Source organism: Stegodyphus dumicola, chromosome X1 (assembly GCF_044657685.1).
Source record: "Stegodyphus dumicola isolate Sdum_Otavi_A_Nest chromosome X1, ASM4465768v1".
Classification (NCBI taxonomy): domain Eukaryota; kingdom Metazoa; phylum Arthropoda; class Arachnida; order Araneae; family Eresidae; genus Stegodyphus; species Stegodyphus dumicola.
The window spans coordinates 170,191,377-170,213,608 of NC_140780.1; the positions used below are offsets into that span (position 1 = coordinate 170,191,377).

General features: G+C 32.4%; 1 protein-coding gene across 2 annotated transcripts in view; it reads right to left on the reverse strand.

Annotated features, from left to right (window-relative positions):
* The window catches only part of LOC118182530 (putative sodium-coupled neutral amino acid transporter 11), a 99,766-nt gene that overhangs the window by 69,489 nt on the left and 8,045 nt on the right, over window positions 1-22,232 (reverse strand). For both annotated transcript variants that reach the window (XM_085808338.1, XM_085808337.1), the window contains exons 2-3: window positions 10,134-10,181; window positions 2,706-2,790 (exon numbers count right to left, since the gene is read on the reverse strand). In XM_085808338.1, coding sequence (XP_085664464.1) covers window positions 2,706-2,790; window positions 10,134-10,181 — 133 coding nt within the window. The remainder of the gene's footprint in view (window positions 1-2,705; window positions 2,791-10,133; window positions 10,182-22,232) is intronic.

Sequence of the window (22,232 nt, forward strand, 5' to 3'; positions counted from 1 at the left end):
ATCAAAAAAACAAACTTAATTTAAAATATGTATACAAAAAGAGATTTAAACATATCCAGAATTTACACATAGTTAATCATCAACAGATTCAAAGAACGTGGCATATCTAGGCCACAACTGCTATCCAAGCACACAATGTTTTTAATACCTTAGCCCTTTCATGACGACGCACCTTTGTTTAACACGCTCGTGTGAGACAGAAGGGAATCGAAGGTAGTCATCCTACAGGATGGGGGTTTTGCATCGGTAAGCTTAATTTTATTTAAAAAAAAAAAAAAAAAACATAGGTTTCACTTCTAGCATCGTAATTTTTGGTATCATTTTAGTTTATTACCTTAGCTCTTATATATGTTTAAATTAGCATTTAATAACCTTTTTTTCTTTATTTTACATGAAAATATATTAAAAAATTTCTTATCCTGTAAAATAATTTTCAGAAGTGCTATTCAAATTATTTAAAAGTTTTAATTGATAAAATTCACCAATAAAGTTTAAAATTAATAAAACAACACAATAAAGACGATTTACAGTAAGAAGTAACAAAATTTAAAATGAAGACTCATCTCGGTAAATCTCAAAGCACGAAGAATTATCACTTTCTAACTCTTAGAAAAAGTTTCACTTTCTAGCTCTTTAGAAAATGAATCATCACTCTCATCTGTGTTTGTCAAATGGTTCATTAACCATATGAGTGTATTCTTCCTCTGATAAATAGTGCCTTCATGCCATAATAGATTGGAGGTGAGGCTTTCCGAAATAAAAAGAGAACACCCCGAAATATATCTGAAGGTAATGCAAAACGTAACAGAGCTCCACATAGTAACCCTAAAAGACCATACACAGTAGAAGGGAAAATAGAATAAAAAAAGGAATTCGATATAAATCAGACACGCGAATGTTTGTATTAGCATGTGGCGACTGAAAGAGCCCACCTCTGTTTGCGCTTCCCCACCCACCCAACAGTTGATGAGTAAAATACCAAAGTCAGGCAGAATATATCGAACTCAAGGTCAGGAACCTAAAACTGTGTTCATTTCAAAAGTAATGGACATAGGATGCCATCTAGTGGTCTAGTCAGAAAAATGTTCCAGCTTAAAATGCTAACGCATCCGTCCTCTGAATGCAATCTCTAATGATGCGTGGATAGGACGCCTGGCTGCAAGAGACGTTCTTAGGGAATGCATATATGGGACGCCCTTCCAGAAATGGTTAAAAATTTCCATATTGAAATAGTATAGTGAGAATCCACCAGAGAAAATATATTTCAGAAAAATTTCACAGTTAAATTCATTAAAGCTTCAACGAATCAGGTGTAATATTTCAGTTAACTCTTTCCCTAAATAAACCAAATCTTGCTACATTTTTGCTGCTAGTGTACAGACCAGTACCAGCCTATTAAACAGTCAACAATCAACTGGAACTTTCTGATGATAAAATATGTTTTCGATTTCCTGCTGGTATTGTTTGACAATCACATTCAGAACTGCATCGTATTGTTATTCTCTCTTTGCCTTCATATGAACTCTTCTAAAGTGGAAGACAAGTGCGTCTCTTGAACCATTTCCCAGACCTTATTCTAACAGAATTTTGGCAGTTGTTGACTCCACATTTCCATCATACATCATCCATCATGTACAGTTTCATTGCATGAGAGGTGGAACCCTCATATTTTTTTGGCAAAATACCTGGATTGCTTTTGCTTCACTACTCATTAAATCTAATAAATGTATAAAGCAAAATGCAGTAAAAATAAAAATAAGATGAACATTTGCTGTTCAGAAACTTTCAGTAAGAAAGTATTAGTAAAAAAAAAAAAAAATTTAAGCAATTCAGACATGTACTTGTTGTAATTAGACTTGATAAAATTTTTTAAAAAGAAGCCATTCCCACAGCCCTTCCCTCAAAGAAGAAGCAGCAATTGCTGCATTGCTCACATGAAAGCAGAATTAAGTGGTATTATTTGCAGTGATTCGGAGGTACTGGCAACACCCCTATACCATAATCTTTAAAGCAAAAGAATAACACAATAACCTTCTTTCTGAATATAACATCGAACTTATGCAGGAGAATGAAGCTTTGCTTTTAAATTAAAATATTTACGGTTAGAACAGATAGAAAGAAATAACTCATTGACTGTGAAAAGAATACTTTTAGGTTAGAAGTAAAAAAATATTTAAAGACCCCTCCCAATTTTAGTATTCACAAAGCAAGACCAAGCTTTTTAAATTAGCAAGATAGCTAAAAAAATTCAAAAGAATTTGTATTATAGTCGAGTTCTCTAATTACATACATTTTCTGTATATCAAAGACATCTAATTAACAATTTTGCAAGGATATATATAAGTTATATATACCTTAAAGTTAAAATTACATAACCAGTTTTTAAGATATTTTAAACTATCACAATTACATCACATAACATTTACTGATACTCACATAATTTGAAAGAATTACTATATTTTAATTCATATCCATCATAAACTACAGTTATATTAAATGAACTACAGACATATTAAATGAACTTATCATTTGAATATTTAAATCATCATATAAGAATATTAATATTACATTAATTTAATTAACAAAGCTATTAACTTATATTCATAAAATCTGGAATCATAACTATATTTCAATCCATATCCATCAGATAGTTTTTAATAAACATTGGCTTAAAGAAAGATGGAGAAAAATTAAAAAACACGAACCTACAATTCCAGAGCCAATTACACTATTTATGTAGTTGAAACTTGTCTCAGCTAAATTGCTTTTTAGTTCTTTATGGGAATCATCCTATAAAATAATGATTTGCATAAATGAAATGCACTTCTAATAATAAAAAAATTGAATTTATATAAAAATAAAATCATATTAAAACATAACATCTAAGTGCAGGATATACAGTAACTTCCTCTCTACATAAGCCACTAGCAACTGCACAGCTAAATGAATCCAAATGTTACTTGAGGCATGAAAATAGTTAAACAACAACAAATTATCAAGAGCTCAGATGCTGCAGTACCTAAAATTTGTTTATTAAAAATTTTTGTTTCTAATTAAATTACTTCGGTTTGGGGTTTGCAATAATTATTTTGAAATTGCATAAAATTTAGTTTTCTGGAGATTTTCACATAAAAAGTAACTAGTTTTTAGCTTTACTAGAAACAGAATTTCATATTTATCAAATTTATAACAGAAAATCCCATTTAGTTTTTCATAGATACTGTGAGAGAATACGTCTTTTCTTTTGAAACTTTCGGTTAAAGAGGAAGAAAATTTTCTGGATTCTTGAAGTGAAATTTAAATTGCATTGTTCTATATAAGGATGGTGGGAGAGTACTTTATACTTTCTGATTATCCAGTTTTTGTTGCATTGAGTGCATTTTCCCTCCCATGTAAGGAATTCTAATCTGTTTGAGAATTTTCCCAGCTGATAAAAAAGAAAGCATTTCATTTCTTCTAAAATACGGCATGTTGCCTAATAGTGGAAAATGTAAAAATTCACATTTTTTGAGTTTGCAGTGGCCAAATTTGAGATTTACAAATGCTGTGGGCCAAAATTTTGTGCACCTATGCAAACTCTGTGCTATTCTTTGATTAAGCTAAAAACAGACTGCAGTGTACATGAGAAAGCAACAGAATGTGATTTTTTTTTTTTTTTTTTTTTTTAGTTAAAACAAACTGCTGTTTACATGGGAAGAACAGCACAAAAAAATTGTGTTTCACAATGGACATTTTTTGAGTTTTTAATTTTGTTAACTATTGTTGTTTTATGTAACTCTTAGTGTATCACAATGATTGTTGTCTTTCACATCTTAGCTCCATGAAAAATTTTTCACCAACGAGGAAAATTTAGTGCTTAATGACTTATTGTAATTTCTATAATCTCATGCTAGAATTCTGCAAAACAGTAAACAGCAACGTGTTTAAGGCAAAAGGTTTACAGATAAAGTTGCATCACTGGCATTGGATATCTATGCCTGGTGCACGTAGTGCAACTAATCATTCATTATTGACGTGTAACAGTTTCTTTAATTTGAATATTCAGAATTGAGCTAATTTTTTGTCAAGAAAATCAGTGTTTAAGTATTTAGTGTCACACCATACAGCTTCATGGTGTAGAAGTATTTATAAATGTACGAAGGACAATTCATAAATGTAAAGACACCATCAAACATTGTTTTCATAAAACTGCAAATATAATGCATAGCAGAATAAAAAGTAATTCAAGCATGTTAGACAATTCATAAATGTAAAGACATCATCAAACATTGTTTTCATAAAACTGCAAATATAATGCATAGCAGAATAACAAGTAATTCAAGCATGTTATCTCCGACTGCTAAAGACATTTTCTTCCAAATCACCTGATGTAAACAACGTTCAACCAGTTTAATCAAATGAAAATACCAAGAGTTCAATAATTAAAGGTCAGATTTTAACATTCGTTATGATGTATTATTCTCTACAGAATGTATGATGCACAGCTAATACAAAAATGTTAGATTTGTCTGACGAATATCAGTTGTGTAAAGCATTACTTGATCCTGGAAGTAAAGCCAGTTTCATAACAAACTGTAGCTGTTGCCGGCAGTATTCCAAAAATTATAATTACATACTTTTCTTATTTAACAAAGAGGAATACTTTAAAAAAAAAAAAAAAAAAAAAAAAACTTCAATAATACATTTTATTTTAAATATTTGTTTCTTCTGCACCTCCCATTCTGAACTAATGTACCCTAAATGACAGCTGAAGTTACAAAAATATTACAAACATAAAAAAGACTATATTTAAAAACATGCATATGTACATGAGAAAATGAAAATAATTCAACATTTTGACTTAAAACTATTACATTTATTCTCCAACGAGTTATGAACGTTACATTTTCCATGGCAGGATATAATGCAGAGTACAGCAGTTTTTTTTTCATTTAAATAAGTTCTGTCAGTCTCTAAACCACGCAGGAAATTTAATGGTTCTCCCAGAGACCGTTTAACAGTTGGCAAAGTTACGGTGAAGTGAATTCTTGGTGCTGGCAAATTAAAAATGTTGCCTGCAGTTACTGGCTCATCTGGATCATTATTTGTTGCTTCAAGACTAACTTTGTAAGAATCTGAAATAAGATAAGCAGATCTATACTTTGATTCCTTTAATTTTACTTTTGAACTATTTTTCTGATGGGTTAATGACCTGGTAAGGACCTTCATAAGTTGGTTCAAGCTGTAAGAAAATGACATAAGTAGTAAAAGTATCGTATTTAAAGTTGTCTAATAGCTAACTAAAATTTACAAACTCACTTTCTCCCCATTTACATTATCAACACTCGGCCCATAGTAGTTCACACAGGAGCACAATATAGAGGCATAAACTAACCAACACTTGCAATTTTAATTTTTACTTTTACAAAAATTAAATAAACATTGGTTCTTTTAATATCTTGCACACATTTTTTTTAAATCTGTTCTGATGCACTGTATGAAAATCCATTTCGTTTAATCATTTGCAGCAACCAGCCTTCACTCACCTTGAATTGCGATGTAGAAATGTCTTCTCGTGTCGCAGCAAGCGCGCTTATTTGGCCCATTTTCCATGTTACTACATAATATTGAGCATGCATATCACAAACATACGCTTTTACTTTTTTTTCCAAGTTCGAAAACTTGCATTTCAAACCATAAAACACACGTATTGTTTTCTTTGCTTGCCGCCAGTTCTTCACGCTGTTTGCTCCAATTGCACACACACTTTTTGTCCACCTTATTATATTCTTGCTGCTGCTCTTTTTCCTTTTGCCTGTATAAATTCTAAGACTTTCAGTTTAAAAGCTGCTGTACAGCTGCTGTATTTTCCCATTTCAAGCATGCTACCTGCTAACTACAACGAATTTCAAATGATACTATGAATGAAAAGAGAAAGCATAAAATAAGCAAATGCTCCAAGGAGAAAGGAGGGGAATGTAATTTCATTACAAAACAGTATTTCCTGGAAGCCAGTGTGGTGAAAACCTGTTTGGACTGCCTACATTTATTATCGCATCTGCCGAGTGAATTGCTGGCGCCGATGTTATGACTGAATAACAGTTGCACCATAATGCAAGCTTTCCATCCTGGCGGCAACCAAAGACAAAACAAATTCATATTCTTTCTTTAAGGATGTTTATTAACTTGTTATTGATTATAGGGGAAAAGGCGATGTTAAAAAAATATATTTTAAAGTAAGAAATTCTTTAGTTCTTGGGGTGCGGGCATTGTGCACGTCACTTTTATTTATGTAAATTTTGTCTGTAAAGTTGGGGTGTGGACATTACATAAGCATATACGGTATATATGTAAAATCAAAATATAATAATTAATTCAATGCTGATGGCAAACTGACTAACCAGAAGAATACAAATCAAAATTGAAGCAAAAACAAAACAATATAATAAAATAGCACATTCCCCTCCCCAATTTTGATTTACATTACAGCGTTCATATACATTTCTGCACACAGAAATTAAGGACCATTAATGAAAAAAATTAATTAAAAATATTATCTATGACTGAAATCACTTTTGATTAATACCATCCTAAAAATAAAACAGATTCCTAAGTAGTATGCATTATTACTAAACATGAATTAATTAACATAATTACTAATAAGTTTGAGAATAAAATAAACTTTAAGCAATTTATCTACTAGCTCATAATGGTAAAGGATCGTAACAGAGCTGATGTGGCAGAATTTAGAAAGGCACTACGCAGCAGAATTTTGGATCCACAGAGATTGCATCAGATGGGAAAATGCCTAGTGACAGCTATGTGTATGATGCATTAAAATATGGGTCTTCAACGGGTGGCCCACTGAAGGTATTTTGGTGGCCCCCCATTTGAATTAGAAGAAATTTTGATTTCAAGAAAAATTGCCTTGTCAGCTTTTTGTAGTTAATTTTTTTTTTTTTTTTTTTTTTTTTTTAATCTTACTCTTGATATTTAAAACATGTTATTGACATGTCTGATATTTGAGATAACGTTTTCTGAAAATAATGAGTTTTTCAAAAATTTCACTTTTTCTAATGTAATTTTTCTTGTGTAATATTGTTCCAACTCGACTTCAATTAGAATTTATAGATTTACAGTGCGACTCTGCAGTAAAATGCAAGTTTCTTGAAAATCCTATTTTAATTTATTTTTATTCGAAGTATGTGACCAAAGGCAAGTATTCAGGAATTTGTAAACATGCACTATTCACACCTTCTATCTTTGGCAGTACCTACATGTGTGAACAGAATTTTTGCCGCCAAATTTAGAATAGTTTAATAAAAGAATTCACATCCCAAAAGTGAAAAGTTGTTTAAAAGCTCTTTATTAGAAAAAATGAATTTCAAAATGCTTAAGTTTCACTTCTTGCTTAGAAACTCGAGTATATCATTTATATCAGAAATAGAAACAAATTATAACCCATAAACCCATTCAAAAGATAACCATATATGTCAGTGAATCACCAAAAATATTTCCCCAACATGCTAATGCACACTCAAAATGCCAGTCGTAAAAAAAGACAGAAATTTCAGATGATTAAAATTAAGGTCCTTCTGCTGAGTTTGGCCAAAATTAAAGAATTTTAAGGACCATGTAAGGATTATGTTAATTTTATTAACAGTTAAAATTTAAGTTAAAGTTCCTTTCCTGGCAAATTCTTAACTTCAACTTACTACTTCCGGCCAGAACGTACTTTTGGAATTTTGCTGAATATTTAATGAGGAGGAGCAGTATTTAAACCACGAAGTTACTTACTGAGTCAGAGAGAATCAGTTTCTGATTTACGTGCGTCTGCCTTTTTGGCCACTCTCTCTCTCTCTCAAAGCTGTTATTATGCACGGCCGTATTTAGGCCCTTGCTAAGCTTCGTAGTCAAATAAGTTAAGGGGCCAACTGGGTTAGAATCTTGATAGCTTCGGCTATACTTCTTTAGTTAATCTTAGTTTTAGTTTAATTCTTAGTCTTTTAAGTTCAAGTCCAAGTGCGGGCTTTGCTTGTACACTCCCAGGCGGAGTTTTGTTAAATCTTATTGGAATAATAAAGGGTTAGTTACCCTTCTATCTTGTTTCTTGTCACTGAATGCAAGTGATTATCCGCTTAATCAGTTCTTAGATTCTTCACTTCCAACATTAACTTAGAATTCTAAAGTGAGGAACTCTACAACCAAAATATGATTTCAAAAAAATCTAAGGACTTTTAAGGACTCTTAAGAACAGTACAAACCCTGTATTATTCCTATCAGTTTGCCACCAGTACTGATTTTATTGTCTCTTTATTTTTTGACTATTTCATAAACTTTGCAGTATACTGCATGACTTTAATAATCTTAATTTTGAAATTTCTATACTCTCTCTCTATATATATATATACATATGAAATCAGTTTAAAAAAATTTATATAAGCAACGTTTATACAAGTTTTAAACTATATACCAAACTTTAAAGTTTATATAAGCAAGAGTTTAGTGTGTGTGTCTGTATATACACTGCTGGCCACCCAAATTGCAACACCAAGAAAGACAAGAGACATCTCAATAAAATTTATTTAGTAGATAACATGTTGACCAAGTATCAAATGATTAAATTTATAGACTTCTGTGAAGTGTGATTCCTTCCAGAATCAGTAGCCAGAGTAGCCGCCATTGTTGGAGATCACCGCTGCCACACGCCTCAGCATTGATTCAAAGAGACTTTGGATGTGTTCTTGGGGTACAGCAGACCAAGCAGCTTCCACACGTTGCCAAAGTTGATCTGGTGTAGCAGCTTGAGATGTAATCTGGGTCAATCGTTCAGCAACCATGGCCCACATGTTTTCTTTTGGTAAAAGATCCGGAGAACGAGCCAGCCAGGGAAGCAATTCAATCTTGCAATTGACAAAGAACCCTTGGACAATGCGTGCCACGTGTGGTCGCACGTTATCCTGTTGAAATATGGCTGTGGGCAAGCCCTGAAAGTAAGGAAGGACAACTGGCTCCATAACACCTCGGAGATATAGTGCTGGCTGTTTAAATTACCGGCAATGCATACTAGAGGAGTGTGAGAGTGATATCCAATACCGCCCCATATCATAATACCGTTGCAGGACCAGTGTGGTGGTGCATAATGCAGCTGTTCAGCATCCTCTCTCCACGGTGTCTCCAGACTCGAATCCGACTGTCGTCGTATTGCAGACGGAAGCGCGACTTGTCAGTAAAGACAATTTCATTCCATTCTGCCATCCACATCCTTCTTTCATCGCACCATTGGTGGTGGAGACATCTGTGGTTCTGCATCAAGGGTAGACGAAGCAATGGACGTCTTGCGGACAGACCACTCTGCTGTAAACGGCATCGAATGGTACGCACAGACACTGGATAATGAGTTACAGACTGAATGCGCCGTGCTATGGTTCGCGATCCATCACTGCCATGTGCACAATGTTCCTGTCATCACGTGAAGTGGCGCACTGAGGTGGATGCAATCGAACACGTCGGTCCATCATACCCTCCTGCATCCAATGGTCGCATATCCGCATTACAGTTGTTTGGTTTCGTCCAACACAACTACCAATTTCCCTGAAAGATAATCCAAACTCTCGGAAGGCCACTATCTTTCCTCTGTCAAACTCAGATACTTGATCAAACTATGATCGCTATTTACTACAAGGCATAATTGATAGCTTTTTTTTTTTTTTTTTTTTTGAAAAAAACCACAAGAAAAACACAATTGCCGAACTTGAAATCGAAAACTCCAAGCCTTAAATAGCGCTTTGAAGTGGCGCCACAGGCACGCGTGACGTGCGTCTGTGCTGAAATTCTAATCATTTGCATATGTCACCTCTGATAATGCATGTTGTAAATTGACCTAATGTATGCTGTAAAATGCACCCTGACAACAACTGCTAATGCATGTTGTAAAATGCACCCTGAAGGAAGCATGCATGTTATTTGCATGCTTCCTTCAAGGCGTTGCATTTACGGTGGCCAGTAGTGTATATACACACACACATACACGTATGAACTGGATTAAATTTCTTTCAACTTTTCATGACATGTTTTTTTTTTCTAATTTTGAGGTGCATCTGCCAAACATACAATAATGCAAGCATCTGAAGGAAAATAATTAAATGACTTACAACTATTAACTGCTTTATATCATCAGTAGAACCAATGCTATCATTTCCCTAAAAACATAAAAATGTCAAGTTTACAAAATAATTAATATGAATGTCAAATTAGTATGAAATGTATAAAAATATGAAATCAAAAATAATGCAAATATATAATAAATAAACAAATAAGCACACTTCTATTTTATATAAAAAAAGGTTTAAAATTTTACTGAATGGTTTAGATTAAATATATATACAGTCAAAAGTCGTTAATTCGAACACCCATAATCCGGACCTCAAAGCTAAAATCTTTCTGCGCATGCGCCACATTGACGCATGCGCATAGGCGTTTTACGCGTGCGCGCAAGACATTTACGACTGCGCATATGCGTCAGCGCAAGTGCAGAATACGTTTTCGCATGCGCGTTTAATCTATAACGGACAGTATAAGCTAAAATTATCTAATTATCTATTTCAGTTAATATTGATGATTGCATTGTTCCTTAATCTTCGAATTGGATCCGGCTTACTATTTTTTGCAGACTGTAAGAGCAATTTTATAAAAGTAAGCTTGAACTTTTGATTATGTCAAATAGAATTTCCGATGCTGGAGCTCCCAAAGGATCTAGAAAACGAAAGTATGTTTCGATGCCCATCAAACAAAAAACGAATTGCTACAAAAAATGGATAAAGGCATATCCTTTGTTTATCTAACCGTTCCGAAATCTCTTTATCAATTTCACGCTGCTCTGTGCGGGGGGGGAGGACGTCGCGGCGCGCAATGAACTGGAAGTTGATCTGTCAGCACTATCGTTATCCTCAGGACAGATGTTTTTATTTTATTCGGCTTATAATTCCTTACTAAATGTAGTATTTAATCTCGATGTACTCCGTCTTTGATATGATTTAAATCAAATTCCTCGTCATTATAAATATCACGAATACAAATCAAATAGTTTTCTGGTTGCAATTTTCTAGTTTGCTATGCGTAAGGTATGCTTTACGCATGCGCGCGTTGAAAGAAATGTCTAATAAAGTAAACAAATAAATATTAAGCTTCTTTTTTTGTAAATTTTGATACCCTTTAGATCGTAATTGCTCATTATTTTATAAATTACGGTTTCATATTTTTAATTTTATAATTTCTGCATGCCATCTTACCAGATTTAAACTGATGATCTATAATCCGGAAAAATCGATAATCCGGAATCGCCGAAGTCCCGACGAGTCCGGTTTAAAGACTTTTGACTGTATATATATTAAAAGAGGCTCAAGCATCAACAATCCAAGAAAGCAAACAACTGATGTAGCAGTTACTCTAAAATACATACATTCCATTATTAATAACTTTAGCTTATCGTTAAACAAAACAGCTACAATTTATAAACTTTGTCTATTCCAAGAAATTTATTTTCTGTGAACAAAATGTTAATTTCATGGTCTTAGAACATATATTTACAAAATATATGTTATAAAAAACATATGTTTTGTTTAAAATATGTTATAAAAACATGTTGTTATAAAAAAACTGAAAAAAGGAATGACTTTTATTCTTGCATATAATATTACACACACTTTTCTGACGAAAATACACACATACAAAATGCGGGAGAAGGAATGAAAAAGAGAAGATATAAAAAATTAAAAATTAATTTTGAAGGGTTTGGCAAGCTGCTTAAACATACTACAACTTAAAGATTGCACTTTGGTCTAATTTCATTATAAAAAGTAACAAAAAAATTCTAAGAAAATTCTGCTGGTGTAATATATTTCACGCAATATTATCACTCTTAGCCACTGGAAGGACAACTCACTCTAGTGAATCTAAACTTTAAGCTTTTTCAATATGAATCTAGCAAGACAGATTGGTTTATGCGATTATGGCAAAGCCTTGAGGGCTATCTGCCTAAGGCCAGTAACACCTTCATGGAGGACTTTCTAAGGGAAACTGGCATATATACACGTTACACATAAAGAAAATGATGAAAACTGCCCTGCAATCAGTCCGTTCGCTGGACACAAGCCTCGGACCAAACTACCAGTGTTCAACGACTTTACGACTTTACCACTCAGCCACGGGTGGACCTGTAGCAAGACTGAAGAACCTCTGTTAACAAGGCATCTATCAACCAATGCCAGCAATCTCTTTAAAGAAATAATTGGAAAATATAGTAAGATTTAAAAGAGTTGAGCAAAAATTAGTCATATTTGCGAATTTTATTAGCGTTTGACATTTTGGCCTTTCTTATCAGAATTATCATTTCAGGGACTTTCTTATTGTACATTATGGTTAAAAATAAACACTGACAAAACAATTAATTCATAGACTTGTTTTTAAAAATATTATATTTTAGAATGGATAATTGCAAAAAAACATCAGAACAAATTTTCAAGGGTTAGAGTAGACTGAAGTTGCCCCTTGTATTATTGCAAAGTTGTTGTTTTATTTCTCGCCAAGTTATTGTTTCATTTATGTCAACCTGAGTAGTTGAGTGTTGTAGAACCCCTATTTATGACATAATCAGTTGCATAATTGCAGTACATTTTGAATGATGAGAAATGATTTATAAGGCCTTGTGGCATGTGTTGGTTAAGAGGCACACTGCGGAAAAAAAATAGGACTGTTTTATATCTCCCGATCTAGTGGGCTGATTGACGAAATTCAACTTGCGTTTTTCACGTCTTGAATGCGCGACTTAGGATTTGTATTAGATTTATATATAACATTGCTCTATTTTGACATAAAATCGGACTTTTTTCGGAAATAACATACCAAGTTTTTTCCATATTTCAATTCTACAACTCAAATTTAGTCAAACTACGAAGTTTTGTACAAATTGCACGAGTAGTTTTTAAAAAATTAGCTCTCAAAATGTTAGCTCCTCAATGTTAATTGAGTTTGGTACATATTTATTAATCTCTCTTTTTTTATTAAACCTATTTGTTTCTTCCTTTCACATTTTGAAATTCAGGTTCATTCCAAATAAAATTCACCTATATTTTATGATTTGTTTTTAAAATTTGTATTTTTAAATAACTTTTAAAAATTGTTCAAAAAAATTCTGAACTATAATCTATAAGATTTTTACCATCATCTTAAAGCAGACAATTTCTAAGCATACCTGCAAAAAATTAGTTTTTTATTCAAAATTTCGAAAGATATATGTGGATTTATATTTTGGGGCATTTTAAAATTTGGCATATTTGTTGAAAGTGGTAAAAAATCAAATGTGGTTTTTGATGCATTGCTAAAATTATTTGAAAGTAGGAATGATGTGACTTTTTTTCCTGCTCATGCACAATGTAAAATGGTAGGAAGGATGAGCCTCTTTTTTTCCGCTCAGCTATAATGGAAAAGAAAGGAAAATTGGTTACCAAATATTAAGAAGTTCGCCAAGTGAATTTTTCTTGGCACAAACTAAAAAAATTTCGGCAAGATAAATTTTTGAATTTCTCCATAAAATTCACACCAAATTTTACAAAGTTTTATATCTAGGCATAATTTGAGTCGTAGAATCGAAATATGGAAAAAATTAGTATGTTGTTTCAGAAAAAATCAGATTTTGTGTCAAAATACCTATGTTAGAACAATGCTATATATAAATCTAATAAATATCCCAAGTCGTGCTTTCGAGACATGAAGAACGCAATTTGAATTTTCTCAATATACCCAGTAGAATGGGAGATATAAAACTGTCCCAAGGTTCTTTAATATACTACAGGTTAGGCCACGAACGGAGCATGCCATTGGCTGCTGGTAGTGACGTCACCCGAGTGACAAGATACATTGGTCGACGCGTCTGTTGCATGATTTCAGTAATGGAAAAAGTGTAAACTAAAGCAAAATGATCATTTTATATGCAGTATGTATAATAACATATTTTAAATACTGGGTATATACTTTCCTATTAAGTATTTTGTCAAAGCATATGTTTATTTTATATTCAGAATTCATACGAATGCTAAAATAATTGTAAACATCCTTTTCTTAAAGGAAAGCATTAGAAAATGAAAAATGATATTTCAGTTAATGAGACTAAATATTTTAAATGCGGTATTTTTTAATATTTTTACGTTGTATTGCCTGCACTTAATAAATCTTGTTGAATAGAATACATGAAGGCAGAACTACCAAAACCATGGTAATAACATAATCAAAAAGTATTTTCCCATATGTTTTCATTGCTCATGCCTTTTTTTTAATACAAATGAATTTTGATACTCTGTGAGTAATATATGATCGTGATTTTCAGTTTAAATTAAATATCTCAAGTAAAAATATATAAAATGATTTGAATCACCAAATTCATACTTAATTAATATAAAATTCTACAAATTTCTTTTCTACGTCAGTATACTTTTTAAATAGACTTCACATTCTTTTACATTCTTTTTAAGGTAAAAAGTCACTTATATTGATTCACTTCAGATGTCAGCAGAAGTACATATATTTTCAGTATTATCTAAAAGTACTCTTTCCCTAATTCTTAATTTCAATTATGCCTGCGTACAAATTAAATATTTTTAATAACTACTGTATTTATATCACCTTGTTTCTTAAAATGCTTTTGTTATACTCGAAATAGTGTTCAGTATTTAAATATTTTTCTTTCCATCATAATTAAAAACAAATTATATGGAATCAAAATTAAAAACATATGCAGCAGTTAAACAACACTGAAGAGAATATCTTACTCTTTCGCTATTTGTATTCCAACACAATACACATATTTGTTTTCCTTCAGGGTCAAGCATGGGGAAATTCCCATAGTTATGCTAATTAAACTACATCTGACATATTCCCATCAGTTAAATAACACTGATGGGAATATGTCACTCACTGATTCGATATTTGCATGGTAGTGTGGTCGAGAAACTTTTCCTCAGGGTGAAGCATATATCATTTACTTTGTATGCAATGCTTAACCCAAACACTGCTTCAATATATAGAATTACTTTTGGGATGTAATAAAGTAACCAAAACGCATAGGTATATGATTGAAGTTGTATAAGCAAATTTAATAATTAGCTAATCATTGAAGTTGTATAAGCAAATTTAATAATTAGCTAATCATTTAGGAAGTCAATATTTGTAAACATGACAATGAGTTTAAATATCTCATTGTAATATAAGTCTCATTCACAAAATGAAGATTATGATAAAAAGTGATTTAAGATGAGAAAAAAATTAAATTGTAATGTAAAATATTTTTAAAATGACCTATAAATGTACAATTACATATACTAATGTATCCATTCGATCACAGTTATGTATGAATATTCATATATAATATATATAATGACTATTCATAGTATGAACATAAATTTATTAAAAAAATAAGCAGATATTTAATCTTGTTGTAATGACTAAATCAGATGTGTCCCTGGGTGTAAACTGAATTGCACAGTCTATTAAGATACTCAGCTTATAGCCTTTTCTTTTTGGGGGAAAGGGAAGCTAAATTTTTCAATGCTTGTTTCCTTGTTTCGTGAAACTGACACCTGCTTGCTCTATCTCTTCTTAGAATAAATTTGGATGAATCATTCGTGCCAAAAATTTCTGTCCAGATTAACTTCAGTTTTCTGAAGTACAACATATATAATGTATTGGTGAGTTATTTTCACACGATGATGATGTAAAGTGGGAACAGCATTGGCTTTCAGCACCCTTTTAGAAGTTGAACCAAGCAATTCTGCATTTAGATCCCGTACGTAGTCATCAGGTGTAAAATGAAGAGCTTTCGATGTTGGAATTCTTGCATTTTCGATGTTGGAATTATCTGCTTTTTTGCAGCGAACAAGCCATAACATACGAAGTTCTGGATCACTTGGAAAACGATGGTATGCGATACCCTGACTTCCAGTTTTCCTTCTAAATTCTGACATAACGATACAGCACAATTTACAATTTCTGACCAGGTATAATAGCAAATCAACAACACAAATCAAAGGAAACTCTTGATGCAACGAATGCGAACAAACGCCAAGAACTAACAACTGTGACTCACATGACGTCACGTGCACGCGGCATAATTTTCTCCCGGCACTACGCATCGCTCTTGGGCCACCCCTGGAACTGTCCCCCCTTTTGGGGGGGGCGCAGTGTGCATTGCTTGTTTTGTGGTTTAGACGTTAGAATGGCTGAATATGGCAAGATTAATTTGAAGTTTTTGTACGATTTGGAATGAAAGGGGAAAAGAGCATCAATTGACTTGTGTGTAAATGAAGGTTTACTTAGTAGCCATTATAAGTGTCCTGTGTGTAGGAAGGAAGTGTGTATGGTCGAACATCGGAGGATATTTTTTACTCTTATTTTTGTGAATTTATGTGGCAACACCGATATATGGATTTTAGTTCAGATAATTTTAGGAAGTTTTTTTGGATGCCTGAAGGAATTATGTTTGCCTGAAGACAGAGAAATTTGTAAATAAGGTGAGTGGATATTTCCTTTGTGTTGTGCTAAGATGAATTTTCATTTTTATCTTATTTCATAGTTTAATTTAAAATGTAGTTTATTGAGATTATATATATTTTTGTTGGCTGCTCCTTTGACTTTTTAAGTGAATATAGATTGATGTGTACAAGGATAAAGTCAAGGGAGTGTGCAGTGCTAAATCTGTGCAATTCTCTAATGTATTTTTAAGTGAAGATAGGTCGATGTGTACATGGATATTGACTTTGTGCAATTCTTTCACTTGTTATTTTGTCTTTAAGTAGCGGCGATTTTTGTGATTTTTTGCATAAAAATCACCACTACACAAAGACAAAATAAAACAAGTCAAAGAATTGCACAAACTCTGGATCCATGTACAACCAAAAACTGCCAATTTTCGCCAAAGGGCACCCGTAAATATATTTTTACCATTTTCAAGTTTTGAGTGACAAAAAAATTATATGCGATATAGATCTAGAGAAGAATAAAAGTTGTAGATTATAGTGATTTTGAATATGGTAGTGAAATGCAAACTGTTAAAATTAGCAATGCTGGAAGACTTATTTTTGGTTTATTTTGAATAAGGCAGAACACACAAGCCTAAAACTTCAATGCAGCCAGCCTATTTGGCTGGACTTGAATCCAGGTCCAGTATTCAGAGTTTTTAACTTTATCCGAAGCAAAGTTCTTTAACCTTTAACTGCTGTGAGCCATCCAAGAGACCGCTGAAGATTTTCTAACTGTCGTTTCCACCCGCAAAAACAGAGAATGGTCCCTGTCCTTCTTCCTACTTTCCCAAACCCGTTTCACAAGGTCAGATATCCAGTTTTACATTTCCAGCTTTATTATGGTTTCAGTTACCACGTTTTTTACTTTTTAAGTAGTTTGGGAGACCGCTCATCACAGCAGATGCGTACCACTTTTAGTGCACGATAGACGTTATTTGTCGGATGCTTGTTTTTCGTAAAAGTGGTAAATATGGCTTCATATTTTACAATAAAACATCCCATATATCTCACTCAAAAAGAAATTAAGTATCTTGTTAACAATATTTTTTATTTAGAATACTCTTACTCTGAAGAATCACATAGAATTCACAGCGAAAGCAAAAGTGAATCTGAGCTTTCTGCAGATGAATATCATAATTTTTCTAATGACTGTGAACAAAGTGATATTTATGGGGGGAAAAAACACTTCAAATGGTGCAAAAAAAAATCAAATCGGGTAGTACAAACACCAAAGTATAACACAATAATTCAGCTCCTTGGTCTGAAACATCCTGCAAAAATAGGGTCTATAGCAGAGCCCAAAGATACTTGGAATTTATGTTCATACATATTGTTCCAGTCATATCCTGATACTACAAATCTGAAAAGAAAAAATATATATACTTTGATTAGCTAATCAACTTATTAAACCGCATCTGAAAGCTGGGATAACTTCCGCGTTTTTGCCAAGGCAACTGGAGATAACAATTAGAAGAATCCTTGGAAATTAAGATAATGGATTTATCAAATCAAGAAGAAAAATTAGAAGAAAGAAAAACATGTAGTCTGTGCCCACCTTGTACGAAGAGAAAAACATCATACAAATGTTTGTAATGCAAGGAACCAGTGTGGCTCAAAAATGTATTTTGACTGTGTATCATCTTACGATTCATCCTTGTAAACAAAGTTATTCTAATCTACTATTTAATAATAATTAAATTCATTGTTGTAGAATTATGGTTTAATTGACAGTAATACTTAATAAAGTCTCATATTTTCATGTATGACTAAAAAATCTTTGTTCTTTAAAAGCTTTGTTCCTTAAAATGAAGAAAATAGTAATTTTTTGGTTGATCTTTACATTATGGTAACTTGGAGTTTTTTTGGCGAAAATTTGGCGACCAACTCTCCTACAGCAACCCTCTACAGTCAAAAGTCGTTAATTCAGACACCCACAATCCGGAATGATCTATAATCCGGACCTCAAAGCTACAAACTTTCTGCGCATGCGTCGCGTTCACGCATGCGCACAGGCGTTTACGAGAGCGCGTAAGACCCTTACGGCTGCGAATATGTTTGTGCGCATGCGCGTTTAATGTGTAACGGAGTTATACGCTAAGCTAAAGTTATCTAATTCAGTTAATGTTGCTGATTGCGTTGTTCCTTAACATTCGAATTGGATCCGGCTTATTATTTTTTGCAGACTGTTAGAGCAATTTTATAAAAGTAAGCTTGAACTTTCGATTATGTCAAATAGAATTTCCGATATATATTTACTACAAAGCGAAAGTATGTTTTGAAATCCGAAATCTGTTTATCAATTTCACGCTGCTCTGCGGCAGAGGGGGGGGGGGGCAGAAACATCATTATTAGATTATGATAGATTAGAAAGATTATATCAAATAGAATTTCCGATATATATTTACTAATATGTAATTTGTATCTACAAAGCGAAAGTATGTTTTGAAATCCGAAATCTGTTTATCAATTTCACGCCGCGGATTGGAAGTTGATCCAGCACTATCCTTGTCTTCAGGGCAGATGTTTTTATTTTATTTGGTTTATAATTCCGTACTAAGTGTAGTATTTCATCTCGATATACTCCGTCTTTGATATGATTTAAATCAAGTTCCTCGTCATTATAATTCGCTTCCGATAGTGAAGAAAGTGACCCAGAGGTTATTGAAAACGAAAACATTTCGATTGAAATTAGTCGGTATTCTCAACACAGCAATTATAGGACTTGAACAGTGGAACTTTGTAACTAAACAAGAAATTATGTCTGTTTAATAGAATTAAAGAGAAAGTATCATCACATGAAACGAAGCAACTTACATTGAAGGAAATGTTTAATAAAGTAAACAAATAAATATTAAGCTTTTTCTTTTTGTAAATTTTGATACCCTTTAGATCATAATTTTTCTTTATTTCATAAATTACGGTTTCATATTTTTAATTTTAGAATTTCTGCATGCCATCTTACGAGATTTAAACTGATGATCTATAATCCGGAAAAATCGATAATCCGGAATCGCCGAAGTCCCGACGAGTCCGGATTAACGACTTTTGACTATTTTTTTTTTCCCACCGCCATTTTGTCTTCACGAAGTAAAGACATGTTTCTTTTCTTTTTATCTACTGAACACTTCTTCCAACAATCTACTAGCCGAATTACACTTATGCTAGAAATTTTATCTAACAAAACTGCTTAATCATGACAAATATTCACTGCAAAATTGGGAAAAAGTGCACAATACCATACTCCTTACGCGTTTTTCAAAATAACACATACACATAAACCATGTACACACCAACTTATTTTTACTTAAAAAAACATCCCAGAATTGCACAAAAATGGCATTGCGCACACTCTTCGCTATATCCATGTACACTGCTTTTTTCTCATAAATTAGAAAAATTTCACGAAAATACATGACAATTTTCTCAATCTTTAAACCCGGTAAAAAGAACATATATGAAATTGCCTGATCGCGAAAAAGTATTTACCCTTTCCAAATATGAACATTTCCACATATAAAATAAATAAAATATCCAAAAACGTTTACCTCTAAATCATCTATTACATTATACACGTCACCAACGAATTCATACCGCAAGCATTACAAATACTTAGTATCAAATATTTATATATTTCCATGCACGTTTACTTCAACTTAAACGTGTACCAAATTCCTACAAACATAAAATTCACAAAATAACTATCATTTAATTAAAATATCACTAAACCATGTACACACCGACTTATTTTTACTGAAAAAAACATCCCAGAATTGCACAAAAATGGCATTGCGCACACTCTTCACTATATCCATGTACACTGCTTTTTTCTCATAAATTAGAAAAATTTCACGAAAATACATGACAATTTTCTCAATCTTTAAACCCGGTAAAAAGAACATATATGAAATTACCTGATCGTGAAAAAGTAATGAACATTTCCACATATAAAATAAATAAAATATCCAAAAACTTTTACCTCTAAATCATCTATTACATTATACATGTCACCAACGAATTCATACCGCAACCATTACAAATACTTAGTGTCAGATATTTAAATTATTTCCATGCACGTTTCCTTCAACTAAAACGTATACCAAATTCCTACAAACATAAAATTCACAAAATAACTATCATTTAATTAAAATATAATTAAATTCAAAAACACTACTTAAAATATAAATGAGCACATACATTAAATTAATACATACATAAATACCGATTTCGAATTCACTTTAGTTACGGCCATGGGATCTAAAAATTCACGAACACTGTTTCACACAACACAGAATAAAGCCAAATACAAAATTTCCAGATTTTTTCCCGATTTCCCCCCTTTTCCGATTAAAGAACCGTAATTCGCCCATTAATATCACACGACATATCCCATGATCTTTCATTTCCCTCACACAAAATAATGCGTAATCGGAACTCAGTATTGCTCACATTATTACCAAAGTCCCAGGTAATAACCTTTATCGCCTCCAAAATGTCGCCAAACTACCAGTTACCATACTGTAAAGATCAACCAATTTTTTATATGATTTTAATTGCATAAAATTAAATGATATATGATTAAAATATATTGATTTAAATGAATTATTAAAATATATTGATCTAAACATTCCCTAAAAAAAATAAAAGTATGCATTTTTACGAGTTTCTTTAAAGCGCTCTGCGAGACCGCTTACAGTAATTATGCCGAACAAATCGTCACAGCTGTTAAAGGTTAAAGCAATTTATTGATGCTTCTCCTATCAGTCTTTTGTTTCTCAAGGGAGTGCACAGTGCCAAGTTTATGCAATTCTCCAATTTTTTTTAGGTGACGATTTTTCGCTTAAAAATCGCCGCTACACAAAGCCAAAATAACAAGTCAAGGCATTGCACAAACTCGGTATCCATGTACTGCCAAAAATCACCAATTTTCGCCAAGGAGCACCTGTAAATATATTTTTACCATTTTCAAGTTTTGAGTGACGAAAAAATTATTTGCGATGTAGATCTGGAGAAGAAAAAAAAGTTGAAGATTGTAGTGATATTGAAATGGCAGTGAAATGCAAACTGTTAAAAACTAGCACTGCTGAAAGACTTATTTTGGGTTTATTCTGATTAAGGCTGAACACTAAGGACTAAAACTTCAATGCAGCCAGCCCATTTGGTGGGATTTGAATCTGGAACCAGCATTCAGAGTTTTTACTTTACCTGAAGCATAGCTCTTTAAAGCAATTCATTGATGCTTCTCCTGTTGATCTTTTGTTTGTCAAAACCCATCATGATTACATGGTAACTGATACAGTTATCGAATTATCATAAAAAAATTTTTTTTTAAATTACTGTCTAATAAAAACAAATGTAAGAAATCTGATAAAACTGCAGAGTTTGCATAAATTTTTAGTTTGTTTATTCATTGTTTAATGACTTTTTCACCACAGAATAAAACCTTGCACAGATTGTTTACTAATTGAAGGAAATAAATTTTATCTAGTAATAAAAGATTTGGTAAAATATTAATAGTTGTGCTTCTGCACTTATATTTACAGTTTAAAAGAAATAATTTCAGAGAATCTTGTTAAACAAAAAATTGGCATGATCTAAAATTTAGAAACTGACATGAATTTTCAAATATTCACTGTGACTGCAACCCCAGTTACCCTGAATAATTGAAGTTCTACTATATGAAGA